Genomic DNA, 16,849 nt, shown 5'->3' on the forward strand with positions numbered 1-16,849 from the left:
AACCATGGCAAGTATTATTGAGTAGACCATCCTGACTAAATATAAAGAAAGGCTACACTAAGCACTACAATGGCTAGGCCTATTGATTGAAGTCAAATGGCTTTTTGAAAATCTACAAACATCAAAGCTGTATACCAGGTGTACAAAAACTCCTCAGCTGTAACTTTCTAACTCCTGCAGCAGGTTCCCACTTCCACCAGTTTGACACTGGTGGAAGTGGAAACCTGCTGCAGGAGTTAGAAATTGGCTGCAGCTAATAGGATTCAGGACACACACAAAAAAAAGAGGGAACCTGGCAGCAGAGTTTCTGTTTATGAAGTTGAGGGAGGAGTAGGATGAAGTTGCTCTTACATGCTAATCCAGGGTCAGTTTGGTTAAGGTTAGGATCGAGGAAGGGAAGCTGATCCTAGCTCTAACTAGGAGAAACTTCACACTGGATCATGCATGCAGGCATACAGAGAGAGAAAGAGCAAGAAGATCAACTCACGGTGGTCTCCCTCATGAGGCGGGGCTTGAGCCACTCCTGCACGCCCACCAGGTCTAGGTTAACACCCACCAGGCCCAGCTTCCCTCTGCACTTGATCAGCTGGTCTGGCTTCACCACCAATCGCTGTAGGGGGAATGGACAATACCAACGTTAGCATGGTACAGCACACAGGTGAACCGTTTCACTGTCTATTGCGCCTGGACTTGTCTACCGTTAACCCGGTGATTGTAAAAATATTGGGTGTGTGATAGGGTTGTCACGAAACCATTATCGGAATGCTCAAAAGTATAATGGCAAGAAAACAAAACTAAGCCAAAATCATTTGAGGAAAACGGCACTCGATAGTTGAAGATGCCCTGTTTCTAGCTTCTAGCCAATTTCACAGGATTTTTTCTTCCTTACACTATTTGCTCAGAATATTTATTGTACCTACAGACGAGAATAACTTTGGGATATTAGATTGGCCGTTACTCACCAGAAATTCGATTTGCCTGACCTGGATCTTTTGTTTGAACTTCGAGACTGTTCTATTCATCCCGGAGGCTGCACCAAAACGCTGATGCACGAGAAGAGTTAAAAGTGGGGCCCTAGTCAGACAGCGTGCATACCATCCCCCGCTTCAAAGTATATTGCTCACTAACGTTCAGCCCCTTCACAATAATGTAGACGAGCTCGGGGTGAGGACCCAACGCTCTCCGGATATATTGCACCAGTCCATCGTGGGACAGGAAAGAAATTTACAGGAAAAGAAAAGCTGAAGGGTTTGTTGTTTCATGACAAATAACTCATTGTGTTATTGTTGTAACGTACAGGAACTCAAGTCACTTTGGTCTCCCAACCTGGAATACCTGCATTACCTCACAAGACAATGTTCTTCGGTCATCGTCACTGCAGTGTATATTCTGAGGAAATCTGAAGGAAAACACTACCGAATTCCTATCAACATCTGAACCACTGCATTTAGCCATGGGGCCCTGTCAGACTAGGAAGATCGACGTGTACAAACACACCAGCTCGGCCCAGTCTCAACGTCAACCGTTGAAGAGGCGACTCTGGGATGCTGGCCTTCTGCGCAGAGTTGCAAAGAAAAAGCCACATCTCAGACTGGTCAATAAAAAGAAAAGATTAACATGGGCAAAATAACATGGACACTGGACAGAGGAACTGGCCCAGAAGGCCAGCATCCCGGAGTCGCCTCTTCACTGTTGAGACTGCTGTTTTGCGGGGTACTATTTAATGAAGCTGCCAGTTGAGGAATTGCGAGACATCCGTTTATCAAACAAGACCCTCTAATGTACTTGTTCTCTTGGTCAGTTGTGCACCGCGGCCTCCCACTCCTCTTTCTATTCTGGGTAGAGCCAGAATCCATGAACGCCAAGATAATGGAATTCATTGCCCTTGACAATCAACCGTTCTCTGTCGTGAGTGATGTTGGCTTTCACAGCTGGTCAAGCACCGGTACACATCAAGCACCGGTACACATTAACATTACCAAGTGCGCTATTGCTCAGATATTGCCCTACCGGAGATGCACAGTATTAGCGTCACTGCTATTAGCTTCACAACATACTACAGTCTTTGCGTGTCAAAAATGATAAGTCAAATAAAACTATTTAACATACTAAATAACAGTTATATTATAGAATGTTGTGTTCTGAATTTGCACATGCAAGCCAAGCTCCACTATCAGTAGCACTGTCAAAGCTGTACAAAAAAAAGCCTGCAAACACCGGCCACGAACGATGTGTTTACAATACCACGTTGGTAATAAAGCATTATTTGTTTGACCGCAACTTCTGGGGTAGCTAGCTAGCTTTAGCTTAGTACATAGCACCAATACAACCAGGCTGAAAACAATGACCAGTAAAAACTAGAGGTCGACCGATTATGATTAGTTAACGCCGATACCGATAATTGGATGACCCAAAAAAGTTGATAATTCAAATCGGCCGATTTGTATTAATGTATTAATTTATTTGTAATAATGACAATTACAGCAATACTGAATGAACACTTATTTTGTACTTAAGAGGTTAAATCATACCCGTTTGGCGAAGTCGGCTGTCTTTGTTAGGAAGAAAGTCTTCACAGTTCGCAAAGAGCCAGTCGGCCCAAACTGCTGCATATACCCTGACTCTGTTTGCACAGAATGCAAGAGTGACAATTTCCCTAGTTAAATAAATTAATGTTAGCAGGCAAAATTAACTAATATGCAGGTTTAAAAATATATACTTGTGTATTGATTAAGAAAGGCATTGATGTTTATGGTTAGCTACACAATGCAACGACAGTGTTTTTTCGCGAATGCGCTTGTTAAATCACCCGTTTGGCGAAGTAGGCTATGATTCAATGATAAATTAAGGCAACGCAGGACAAGCTAGTAATATCAACCATGTGTAGTTAACTAGCGATTATGTTAAGATTTTTTATATGATATAATTAATGCTATCTAGCACCTTACCGTGGCTCCTTGCTGCACTCGCATAACAGGTAGTCAGCTTGCCACGCAGTCTCCTCGTGGAGTGCAATGTAATAGGCCATTCCGATTAGTCAGTCGACCTCTAGTAAAAACTGCAGTCATTTTCACTTTTCTTAGCAATGATTTAGAAATCCTTGAAAGTATTGTTGTTCGCCTATTGAAATTGAACTTCAGTTCATGAAAATAAATAGCTAGCCAGCTACTTAACCCTGTTGCCCTTATAAAGTTATAAGCAGCCAGCTAGCTTCATCTGGCTAGTGAGGCTAGACCTGACCAGGCTGTGTGCTGTGAAATTTGCAATTTCCCTTCAAAATAAAAGTAACTATTTGAAAGTGATGTTGAAGGTTACAATTGGTGGAATCATGACATATTCAAATCACAGTTGGTTGTTTCAGAGTCACGAAATAAGAGCTACGATGCTAATGTTATCTGGGTGTCATTGAGTAGACTGATACTCCATGTCATTGATCCACAATCGATAGGTAAGGCTGTACAGTTAAGTAAGTATGCCCCCAATGTAATTCTAAAGTCTAATACATTCAGTGTGATTAAGAGATTTTACAAATTATGAAATGATTGTCTTTTGTTGATTTTATGTTGATTTTATATAACATTCAAAACTTGTTTAGCATGATTTATTAAATTATGGAATAGTTCTACTATTTGTATTCAATTGCATCACCATTAATGACATACTTTTATTTTGAAGGCTAACCGCAAAGTCCACTGTTGTGGCACATCCTTATTGTACGCGAGACAACTTTACCAGCATCATTGTATACGCATTGATAGATCGTTGTGACATATGAAATACGAGTGTTAGTGTCATCAATGTGTAATAACTACGTAAAAAATGTATAAACGCTTTAAATTATTGTGTGACGTGCAGTCATATTCAGGTCCTGATTGGTCAACAAGCTTATTTGACACGTCAAAGTGTAATTTGACATGTATCTTTTTGACATGCAAAGACCCAAACGGTGTTCCATGGAAATCCTGGTTCAGAATTAAATGACTGAACAACGAAACAGCACAGCAAGTAAATGAAAGAAATAGGGTTTGATTATGTTTTACTGGTAATGGGGACATACGTAAATGCCAACAAAATAACTTTTTGGTCAATGTGGTGTGTAACCTTTCATTTAACTAGACAAGTCAGTTAATAACAAATTCTTATTTAAAATGACGCCCTACCCCGGCCAAACCCGGACGACCCTGGGCCATTTATGCGCCACACTATGGGACTCCCAATCACGGCCGGATGTGATACAGCCTGGATTCGAGACGCCTCTTGCACCGAGATGCAGTGCATTAGACCGCTGCGTCCATGTGCGTTTTAACTATAATGCTATCGGTATCAGCCAAAAATATAATATAAGTGCATCCCTACCTAGCATTGTGTGATAATTTCTCCATGTACAAGAAGGTGAGAAGAATGTCCTTGCTGGAGGACAACACTATTTTATTGTACCTCAGTGAGCAGCCATGGGTGGTCCTGCGTCAAGCGGTCCCAGTCCGTCTCAGAGGTGACATTGGCGTAGCGGAAGCGGTTCTGCACGGCCGCCGAGGTGCAGATGTGCTTGTAGAGGAACTCCTTCCCCGTCTGCTCTGAGATGGCTTTGGCCGACATGACGAATCACAGGCTCACTATCTAGCAGAAGGAAGAGGAGAAGTCAGAAGAGTTCAGGGGCAGTTAGTACAAGTCACGGTGGGTTATAACCACCTTGTTCAGGGGCAGAAACACAGGTTTTCACATTGTCAGCTCGGGGGATCCAATCTTGCAACCTTACAGTTAACTAGTCCAACGCAATAACCTGCCTCTGTCTCGTTGCACTCCACAAGGAGACTGCCTGTTACGCGAATGCAGTAAGCCAAGGTAAGTTGCTAGCTAGCATTAAACTTATAAAAAAAACAATCAATCATAATCACTAGTTAACTACACATGGTTGATGATATTACTAGATATTATCTAGCGTGTCCTGCGTTGCATATAATCTGACTGAGCATACAAGCATACAAGTATCTGACTGAGCGGTGGTAGGCAGAAGCAGGCGTGTAAACATTCATTCAAACAGCACCTTCTTGCGTTTTGCCAGCAGCTCTTCATTGTGTGTCAAGCATTGCGCTGTTTATGACTTCAAGCCTATCAACTCCCGAGATTAGGCTGGTGTAACCGAAGTAAAATGGCTAGCTAGTTAGCGCGCGCTAACTAGAGGGACGGAAGCTATACAGTTACACTGGCAATACTAAAGTGCCTATAAGATCATCCAATAGTCAAAGGTTAATGAAATACAAATGGTATAGAGGGAAATAGTCCTATAATTCCTATAATAACTACAACCTGAAACTTCTTACCTGGGAATATTGAAGACTCATGTTAAAAGGAACCACCAGCTTTCATTTGTTCTCATGTTCTGAGCAAGGAACTGAAATGTTAGCTTTCTTACATAGCACATATTGCACATATTGCACTTCTTCTCCAACACTTTGTTTTTGCATTATTTAAACCAAATTGAACATGTTTCATTATTTATTTGAGACTAAATTGATTTTATTGATGTACTATAATAAGTTAAAATAAGTGTTCATTCAGTATTGTTGTAATTGTCATTATTACAAAAAAAACTAACAAAAAAACAAAAAAAATTAGGCATCAGCTTTTTTGGTCCTCCAATAATCGGTATCGGCGTTGAAAAATCATAATCGGTCGCCCTCTAGTCCCAACGGTTTGACCTACAAACTACTATGACCACTATGGAAAGGGGAGACTCTCCGTGTTGTTCTATGACCACCACAAGAGTCACGTGAATTATCTGAAGGTAACCTGTACCTGTTAAAAAAATTAAATGAATGTAAGTATAAAGGTAGTTTTGTGCCTACCCCCAAAAAAGGAGTTAAATGTGTATAAAAAAGGAATATTTCATGAGCTTTCTGAAACCTCCTAGATTTAGACGGGACTTCATAACCTGGTTTCCTATGATTTATTTTTTAACAGTCTTTGCCATTGATGAATGTGTTATTCAATGCCATTTTCTGGGCTATAGTTGTAAAGGCCAAATCTAATATTTTATCCAAATTTGTTTTAATATTTTTTGGGGGATACCTAAAGGGGTTCTAAAATTCAAAATCAAATAGCTAAATTATTCATGATATAACCATCTTTAAACAATTCCATATGTCAGCTTAGAACTACTTCAGGCTCAAGGTTCTTCAGTCACCACCTGTTGTGTAGATTGCACTGTGTCAGGGGGAACTCAAAACTCCATAACTGCAGAGTATCCGCTTTGTCCATTCTTGCCTTTTAATTAGTGCCTGATTTTGAACTCAGAAACCAGGGTACAGATTAATCAAGATAGTAGTAGGCCAAGTTATTATAGGATGCAGAGTATCATTTTGTTTCTTAATCTAATAAATGCGTTCATCTGAATCTCATCTGACAACATGTGAAAACGCTTCATATGAATTTAAAGATAAAGCTGTATGAGGATGACCGAGTGTGTCACGAGAATAGTGAACAGCCTGCGGAATATACAATCCAATATATTGTACAGTTCAATTTCTCCTGATCCTGACCGCAAAGTGATTTCTGTACTAATGACAATAAATGCCAAGAAAGTGTTATCGTTATGTTTTTTTAATTTTAGGTCTACTAGTAACTACACGCGTAAACCTTTTGCTCAATCTGCCCCCAGTTGTGGTTCAATCAAAGGAAAAAGAGACAACCAGCTGGACTGAGACCCTTTAGGACAGGTTTGATGTTCTTCTGTCTTATTATGATGTAACCACCCAACTGGTCTGTTTGGAATCTTGATTGGTTTAATTAAGTTGATGGCATGTTAAACCAGGAGGTTTGGGCTGGCTTTGGGACAATAGACTAGCTTGCAGACGACAGCTCTTCAGGAACTTGGGAGTCCTTAAAAATACAACCATGTCAAACCCACTAATCAATGTGTGGGAACGGCACACTCCAAGGATACCACAGGTTGCCTTCAGGAAAACCACCAAACACTTGAAAACTGCCAAAACTCTTCCACACTGAAGGGTTGATAGCTGACAATACTAGTTTCTGGTAGGTCTGGTCAGTCCAAGGCTTTGCAGGACCTGAGAATCAATGGCTTGGTAATTTAGCCTGTTGTTCAATTCTGATTGTTATCAACACATTAGTCTGGGATAACAGAATGCGTGCCATGTCCATGTTTATAGGGACAGAATAGATTTGGAGCATCTTCTAGCCTCTGCACTTACTGATTTGTTCACTAGAAATGGATGTTGGATGTCCGAACTAGAGGTCGAACGATTAATTGGAATGGCCGATTAATTTGGGCCGATTTCAAGTTTTCATAACAATCGTAAATCGTTATTTTTGGAACCCGATTTGGCCGATTTAAAAAAGTTTTTTTTTTTACACCTTTATTTAACTAGGCAAGTCAGTTAAGAACACATGCCTATTTTCAATGACGGCCTAGGAACGGTGGATTAACTGCCTTGTTCAGGGGCAGAACGACAGATTTTTTTTACCTTGTCAGCTCAGGGATTCAATCTTGCAACCTTACAGTTAACTAGTCCAACGCTCTAACCACCCACTCATTGCACTTCACGAGAAGCCTGCCTGTTACACGAATGCAGTAAGCCACGGTAAGTTGCTAGCTAGCATTAAACTTATCTTATAAAAAAACATTCAATCAATCATAATCACTAGTTAACCTGTAGTGACACCCCATCCCGTGAACGGGACCGTTGTCATCATCTGACACTAATTAGCATAACGCAACAGACATAAATCTTCCTAGAAAATAATCCTATTCATGAAAATGGGGCGTCAGGGTAGCCTAGTGGTTAGAGCGTTGGACTAGTAACCGGAAAGTTGCAAGTTCAAACCCCCGAGCTGACAAGGTACAAAACTGTCGTTCTGCCCCTGAACAGGCAGTTAACCCACTGTTCCTAGGCCGTCATTGAAAATAAGAATTTGTTCTTAACTGACTTGCCTGGTTAAATAAAAGGTAAAAATAAATAAATAAATAAAATATATATAAAAATTTAAAAAATCACAAGTGAAATATATTGGAACACAGTTTAGCCTTTTGTTAATCACCCTGTCATCTCAGATTTTCAAAATATGCTTTACAGCCAACGCTAGACAAGCATTTGTGTAAGTTTATCATAGCATAGCGCCTTGATAGCAGCAGGCAAACTTGTCACGGAAAACAGAAAAGCAATCAAATTAAATTGTTTACCTTTGATGAACTTTGGATGTTTTCACTCGCAAGAATTAGCCCCATAATATCGACAAACAATAATAATATAATAATAATAATAACAAACACATGGCAAACGTTGTTTAGAATCCACCCTCAAGCACTTTTTCTAATATCTATTCGATAATATATCCGCCGGGACAATACCTTTTTCTCTAGGACCGATTGGAGTAATGGCTACCTCTGCACTTTACGCGAGAATCTCTCTCGGAGACACCATGTGACCACTTACGCAATGTGCCCCCATACGGCTATTCTTCAACAGAAAGTGTAAGCTCGTTGATGGTACATTCACAGTCATATAGGGAGTCATTGGAACGCAACGCTTTCAAAACCTGGGGCACTTCCGGATTGGATTTTTCTCAGGCTTTCGCCTGCAACATCAGTCCTGTTATACTCAGACAATATCTTTACAGTTTTGGAAACGTTAGAGTGTTTTCTATCCAAAGCTCAATTATATGCATATTCTAGCATCTTTTCCTGACAAAATATCCTGTTTAAAACTGAAAATACTGCCCCCTAACACCAAGAGGTTAAAGTTAAAGTCAATACACATAAGTATATATTTTTAAACCTGCATATTTAGCAAAAAGAAATCCAGGTTTGCAGGCAATATTAACCAGGTGAAATTGTGTCACTTCTCTTGCGTTCATTGCACGCAGAGTTAGGGAATATGCAACAGTTTGGGCCGCCTAATTGGCCAGAATTTTACGTAATTATGACATAACATTGAAGGTTGTGCAATGTAACAGGAATATTTAGACTTATGGATGCCACCAGTTAAAATATGGAATGGTTCCGTATTTCTCTGAAAGAATAAACGTCTTGTTTTCGAGATGATAGTTTCCGGATTTAAGGCTCGTATTTCTGTGTGTTATTATGTTATAATTAAGTCTATGATTTGATAGCGCAGTCTGACTGAGCGATGGTAGGCACCAGCAGGCTCGTAAGCCTTCAAAATACAGGAGAGTTCAGGGGCCTTGCCTAACTTCTTTGGGACTGGGGGGCAGTATTGAGTAGCTTGGATAATAAGGTGCCCAGAGTAAACTGCCTGCTCCTCAGGCCCAAAAGCTAGAATATGCATATAAATAGTACATTTGGGTAGAAAACACTGAAGTTTCTAAAACTGTTTGAATGATGTCTGTGTATAACAGAACTCATATGGCAGGCAAAAACCGGAGAAAAATCAAACCAGGGAGTGGGAAATCTGAGGTTTGTAGTTTTTCAAGTCATTGCCTATCGAATAAACAGTGTCTATGGGGGTCATATTGCACTTCCCAAGGATTCCACTAGATGTCAACCGTTTAGAACCTTGTTTCAGGCTTCTACTGTGAAGGGGGAGTGAATAAGAGCTGTTTGAGTCAGGGGTCTGGCAGAATGCCATGAGCTAAATCATGCATGTGGCCGTGAGAGGTAGCTGCGTTCCTTTTCATTTCCAAAGACAAAGGAATTGTACGGTTCAAACATTATTGAAGATTTATGATAAAAACATCCTAAAGATTGATTCTATACAGTGTTTGACATGTTTCTACAAACTGTAATATAACTTTTTGGACTTTGAACTAAGCGACCGCGCATTGAGCATTTGGATTACTGGGCTAAACGCGAACAAAAAGGAGGTATTTGGACATAAATGCTGGCCTTTATCGAACAAAATAAATATTTATTGTGGAACTGGGATTCCTGGGAGTGCATTCCGATCAAGATCAAAGGAAGTGAATATATATAACGCTATTTCTGACACCTCTCCTTTGGAAAATGGCTGTATATCTTTCTGTGACTAGGTGCTGACCTAACAATCGCTTGGTGTGCTTTCGCCATAAAGCCTATTTGAAATCGGATACTGTGGCTGGATTTACAAGAAGTTTAAAATGGTGTATAATGCTTGTATGTTTTAGGAATTTTAATTATGGTATTTCTGTTGTTTTGAATTTGGCGCCCGCCCTGCAATTTCACTGGCTGTTGGCGAGGTGGGACGCTAGAGTCCCACATATCCCAGAGAAGTTAACTTCTTGACTGTAGGGGGCATTATTTTCATTTTTGGCTAAAAAACGTACCCATTTGAAACTGCCTATTTCTCTGGCCCAGAAATGAGAATATGCATATAATTGTCAGATTAGGGTAGAAAACACTAAAGTTTCCAAAACTGTCAAAATATTGTCTGTGAGTATAACAGATCTGATATTGCAGGTGAAAATCCAACAAGGAAGTGCTGTTTTTCCTGAAAGCTCTGTTCCATTGGTCGCCTTGCCTCCATTTAAAAGGGATATCAACCAGATTCCTTTTCCTATGGCTTCCTCAAGCTGTGTCTTTAGACAGTTTCAGGCTTTTATTTTGAAAAATGAGCGACAAAGAACCCATTTCATTTTCGAGTTTTTCATGCACAACAGCTATTTTCTCTCTCTCGCCTATGGAAGAAGCTACATTCCGGTTGACATATCAATTATATATTGTAAAAACAACAAGAGGATTGATTATAAAAAACATTACATCTTTCTATGCACTTTACGGATACTATTTGGATTTTTTGTCTGCGATGTCGTGACTGCTCGAACCTGTGGATTTCTGAACATACCTCCTTTTTTTTATATAAAAATAATCTTTATGGAACAAAAGGAAAATTTGTGTAACTGGGAGTCTCGAGTGCAAACATCCAAAGATCAAAGGTAAGCGATTTAATTTATTGCTTTTCTGACTTTCGTGATCAATCTACTTGGCTGCTAGCTGTTTGTAATATTTTGTCTACTGAGAGAGATGTTCAAATCAAATCAAATGTATTTATATAGCCCTTCGTACATCAGCTGATCTCAAAGTGCTGTACAGAAACCCAGCCTAAAACCCCAAACAGCAAGCAACGCAGGTGTAGAAGCACGAAGTTCTTACATAAACGCTTGTTATGCTTTCGCCAAAAAGCTTTATTGAAATCTGACACGCCAGGTGGATTAACAACAAGCTACGCTCTGTTTTGCTATATTGTATTTGTGATTTCATGAAAATTAAATATTATTAGTAATTTAATTTGAATTTGGCACTGGGATGGGTGCGTCAAGAAGTTAAAAGTTAACAATTTTCACTGTAGTGTCCAAAACGTCTTAAGCTGTCAGGCATTCCATTGGCAGCAAGAGCCTCTCGGTGGACGCTGCAGTGTACCCAAGTGGCGTCAGGAGCAACTGCTTGCACGTGCGTTACCATCAACTATGTCTTTCTGTCATGGCTTTTGTGCCAACAGTACAGATACCAACATGAGCAGCAGCTACATTTGGCTACATACAGACCGGTTAATGGGATTGGATGTTAATTATTTGACTAGGCTACTTGTATTTGACATTGTGTTGTTATTTCGCTGAACACTAGATGGTTAAATTTGATTTTTGGCAGTGAAACGAGGCTACTCAGACAAGACCAGACCTGAATGCCCTTAACCAACACAAAAACATCCTATGGCGTTCTGCATTAGCATCGAACAGCCCCCGTGATATGCAGCTGTTCAGGGAAGCTAGAAACCATTATACACAGGCAGTTAGAAAAGCCAAGGCTAGCTTTTTCAAGCAGAAATTTGCTATCTGCAACACTAACTCAAAAAAGTTCTGGGACACTGTAAAGTCAATGGAGAATAAGAACACCTCCTCCCAGCTGCCCACTGCACTGAAGATAGGAAACACTGTCACCACTGATATATCCACCATAATTAAGAATTTCAATAAGCATTTTTCTACGGCTGGCCATGCTTTCCACCTGGCTACTCCTACCCCGGTCAACAGCACTGCACCCCCCACAGCAACTCGCCCAAGCCTTCCCCATTTCTCCTTCTCCCAAATCCGTTCAGCTGATGTTCTGAAAGAGCTGCAAAATCTGGACCCCTACAAATCAGCCGGGCTAGACAATCTGGACCCTTTCTTTCTAAAATGATCTGCCAAAAATTGTTGCCACCCCTATTACTAGCCTATTCAACCTCTTTCGTGTCGTCTGAGATTCCCAAAGATTGGAAAGCAGCTGCGGTCATCCCCCTCTTCAAAGGGGGGGGGGACACTCTTGACCCAAACTGCTACAGACCTATATCTATCCTACCATGCCTTTCTAAGGTCTTCAAAAGCCAAGTCAACAAACAGATTACCGACCATTTCGAATCTCACCATACCTTCTCTGCTATGCAATCTGGTTTCAGAGCTGGTCATGGGTGCACCTCAGCCACGCTCAAGGTCCTAAACGATATCTTAACCACCATCGATAAGAAACATTACTGTGCAGCCGTATTCATTGATCTGGCCAAGGCTTTCGACTCTGTCAATCACCACATCGGCAGACTCGACAGCCTTGGTTTCTCAAATGATTGCCTCGCCTGGTTCACCAACTACTTCTATGATAGAGTTCAGTGTGTCAAATCGGAGGGTCTGCTGTCCGGACCTCTGGCAGTCTATGAGGGTGCCACAGGGTTCAATTCTTGGACCGACTCTCTTCGCTGTACACATCAATGAGGTCGCTCTTGCTGCTGGTGAGTCTCTGATCCACCTCTACCCAAACGACACCATTCTGTATACTTCTGGCCCTTCTTTGGACACTGTTAACAACCCTCCAGGCAAGCTTCAATGCCATACAACTCTCCTTCCGTGGCCTCCAATTGCTCTTAAATACAAGTAAAACTAAATGCATGCTCTTCAACCGATCTCTACCTGCACCTGCCCAACATCACTACTCTGGACAGCTCTGAATACGTGGACAACTACAAATTCTTAGGTGTCTGGTTAGACTGTAAACTCTCCTTCCAGAAGCATATCAAACATCTCTAATCAAAAGTTAAATCGGCTTCCTATTTCGCAACAAAGCACCCTTCACTCATGCTGCCAAACATACCCTTTTAAAACTGACCATCCTACCAATCCTCGACTCCAATACCGTACTCAACAAATTGGATGCAGTCTATCACAGTGCAATCGGTTTTGTCATCCGTTTTGCACCCCATGGTGCCCTGTACGCTCTCGTTGGCTGGCCCTCGCTTCATACTCGTCGCCAAACCCACTGGCTCCATGTCATCTACAAGACCCTGCTAGGTAAAGTTCCCCCTTATCTCACCTCGCTGGTCACCATAGCATCTCCCACCTGTAGCACACGCTCCAGCAGGTATATCTCTCTAGTCACCCCCAAAACCAATTCTTTCTTTGGCCGCCTCTCCTTCCAGTTCTCTGCTGCCAATGACTGGAACGAACTACAAAAATCTCTGAAACTGGAAACACTTCTCCCTCACTAGCTTCAAGCACCAACTGTCAGAGCAGCTCACAGATAAATGCACATAGCCCACCTATAATTTAGCCCAAACAACTACCTCTTTCCCTACTGTATTTCATTTATTTATTTTGCTCCTTTGCACCCCATTATTTTTATTTCTACTTTGCACATTCCTCCAATTGCAAATCTACCATTCCAGTGTTTTACTTGCTATATTGTATTTACTTTGCCACCATGGCCTTTTTTTGCCTTTACCTCCCTTATCTCACCTCATATCGTATATAGACTTGTTTATACTGTATTATTGACTGTATGTTTGTTTTACTGTAATTCTGTGTCGTTGTATGTGTCAAACTGCTTTGCTTTATCTTGGGCAGGTCGCAATTGTAAATGAGAACTTGTTCTCAACTTGCCTACCTGGTTAAATAAAGGTGAAATAAATAAATAAATGAACCCCCCCCCCCACCCCAAATGTATAGCCCTGTTGGAAAATCAGACGGAATGTTTGAAAATGTGTAAAGATTGATGTTTTTAAAACTGTGATTCACCATTTATTGGCGTACCTCCGACAGCATTGTGCATACCCCAGTTTGGGAATACCTGTTTAGTGTACATCATGAAATGTTGAGTCAAATAAAACCTATTTATAGAAACTCGTATAAAGTTGGTTTTGCAGCATCAACTTTGACTGATATTCAACTATCCGTTTCATATCTGCAAAATAGTTTAAACGGTGTCAGTTCACCTTTAATATATCAAATAATTTGAATTGTACTGCTAAATTTATTTGTGCGCATATATCTTTCAACTGGGGCGCAAACGTGCTCCTTGTACAATAGTTCGGTGTAGAGCCCTGCTTTAATTCAGACTGTAAACAGAAAGCTTTTATCACTCACGGTCTGATTAATTAAGCAGCTAGCCAGCTAACAAGGTAAGAACAAACAAAAGTTGGCTACAAAGTCGCACAACACTTCAACACTTAATTCCACACCCTCATTTCTTCGACAAATTAAATATATGATAGTGTTTAGCAGTAACTAACGTTAACAGCATTGAGCCCGGAACAACATCCTCTTGGGTTGGTGATTGAGTGCAGATAGCAAAACTACCTCCAGTAGAAATTAACTAAAAATATTTAGTATCACATGCTAGCTTGTAGCTAGATACCTAGCCAGTGAGCTACTCCGTCCTGGTTTGGGGTGGGTAAACGCTTTAGCTAAACAGGCACGGTAAAGATGAATTTTCTGGTTGCTTGCTAGCTGGCTAAATTAGCTAGCTAACGGTAACGTTAAGAGTCCTGCAGGACAAACTCACCAGCACGTTGTTTGCAATTTAGTCGCTGCTGAACTAACTCCAGCTAGCTACAGTAGTTAGCTAACTAGGAAGTAGGGAACGACAGATTTTACACCGTCAGATGGTTTCCATTAGCTTCTATATACACAAAGTCAAAATGACTAATTTAAGGTTAGAATTGGGGTTAGGTTTAAAATAAAATGTTTAGAGGAATTGTAGAAATGGGCGGGGTTTATTACTTCGCCCAATCCCGCCAGACGTTCCTAGCATCATGCGCGCATAGCTCTCTAGGTAAATGTCGATGTAGCAAGACATGAAGAAAGTCAGGACAGATAGAATCATACCTTATGCGAATGCTACGTCCTAGGATGTAAAATGATGTCCTGGTTGCTACGAGATAGTTTAGAGGGCTGCGCGATCTACGCCAAATAAATCAGTCTTCTTTTGCCACCTCACTCGTTTTTGTCGCCCCATAATCTGCCGATACGATTACGATCTCTTCGGCTGTTCCATTGGCTCAAACATAACCACGTGGTGATATTCCTCCAAACCTTTACACCCACTACCATATGAAAGGTTTCTTATTCTTTAAATGTTATTGGCGAATCGCAACCAACTGACAATCTGCATACACCGCCACCTACTGTGTGAGGCCGGTCACGACCTATCTGCACCACTATATTCTCTTACCTAACCCTGAATTTCTAATAAAATAAAACAATTCCCTACAAACCTCACTACTCCCATCACCCCGAATCAATATTTTAATTTACCCTCTACCCAACTGCACCAGTATATCCACATGTACTATATATAATTTCCATGAACATGTGGAAGAGCCTGAATCGAAAAGGACTGAATTTCAAAACCTATTTGTAACCCCAACAACAGCATCATTATGTCTAACCATAAATCCGTTCTGACTTTCCAGATCTTGAACTACACAAAACTGATGCAGAGTCCAAACATATTACTACTGTTCTTAGTTGCACCTCCTCTATCCATTGCGATCCAACAAATTATTTGCAACAATTTCTGTTGAATAAGAGCGTCTGCTAAATGACTTAAATGTAAATGTAAATGTAATGTAAATGTTGAATATACAAATACATTTGTTAGTCTCTTGCATAGATGAACATCGAACTCAGGAATAAATACACCTTCTCCTGTCCTCCCATTCATGGGATCCTTTCATGGGATCTGTATACACTGCAAGACAAGAAAAAAACGGATTACTAATATACTGATCCACCATTGTTCCTTCATTATCTTCTTCACACCACTGTTAATTTTCTTCCATCAGGCTAAGATCAACATGTGGTCTTGTATAAAACCACAGTGGTACATTTCCTCTTGACACAGATGGCCCTATGACAATATCTGAGTCAACAGTAATCAACCCTTTTTCCAATCTCTGCACCAAAACCCCTCTTTTGATATTGTTCATATTCACAGCAGTCTTCCAATAGTGTCAGTGTAGGATGATCTACCGTACTACCCTTCAGTATTGCCCAGTATGCCAAGGCTAGCTTAACTCTTCCAAGGGATAGTGGCGTTTCCCCAGTATCTATTTGTAAAGCCTCAACCAGTGTTGACGCTTTACAAATGCACCATCATGAGCACATCATGAGTGCCCTCGCTTGCATCTTATCAAGGCACAACAGCGATGTAAAAGCCGCAGAACCATATACAAAGCACCCATAATCTATGGACGATCTCATCAAAGTACAATAAATATTCAGTAAAGATGGCCTATCTGCCCCCAATCATGCCCAACTATCATCCTCATTAGATTAAACATAAGAACATATTCAGTCTCAATTTTATTTATTTAACTAGGCAAGTCAGTTAAGAACTAATTCTTATTTTCAATGACAGCTTAGGAACCGTGCCTTGTTCAGGGGCAGAACGACAGATTTTTACCTTGTCAGGTCAGGGATTCGATCTTGCAACCTTTCGGTAACTAGTCTAACGCTCTAACCACTAGGCTAACTGAAACCTCATAAGGACCATTCCACTACTGCTACAAAAGCACCTTGCATTTTCTCTATTACATAAGGAATATTCCTTCCCCTTTTCCAACAGGCACCATCATCTGCATAGAACGTTGCA

The 16,849-nt window shown here is 40.7% G+C and overlaps 1 protein-coding gene across 7 annotated transcripts in view; it reads right to left on the bottom strand.

Moving 5' to 3' along the window:
* The window catches only part of LOC118357563 (ATP-citrate synthase-like), a 109,262-nt gene extending 93,975 nt beyond the window's left edge, over nucleotides 1-15,287 (bottom strand). For 2 of the 7 annotated variants that reach the window (XM_052478336.1, XM_052478335.1), the window contains exons 1-3: nucleotides 15,082-15,287; nucleotides 4,438-4,617; nucleotides 488-610 (exon numbers count right to left, since the gene is read on the bottom strand). In XM_052478336.1, the coding sequence (XP_052334296.1) occupies nucleotides 488-610; nucleotides 4,438-4,596 (282 nt within the window). In that variant the 5' untranslated portion in view covers nucleotides 4,597-4,617; nucleotides 15,082-15,287. Of the gene's footprint in view, nucleotides 1-487; nucleotides 611-4,437; nucleotides 4,618-14,758; nucleotides 14,925-15,081 lie in introns of those variants that run through there. The other 5 variants (XM_052478332.1, XM_052478330.1, XM_052478334.1 and 2 more) reach the window with 5 other exon arrangements.
* Nucleotides 15,288-16,849: the final 1,562 nt, after the last annotated feature.

This window comes from Oncorhynchus keta, chromosome 24 (genome assembly GCF_023373465.1).
Source record: "Oncorhynchus keta strain PuntledgeMale-10-30-2019 chromosome 24, Oket_V2, whole genome shotgun sequence".
Lineage (NCBI taxonomy): Eukaryota > Metazoa > Chordata > Actinopteri > Salmoniformes > Salmonidae > Oncorhynchus > Oncorhynchus keta.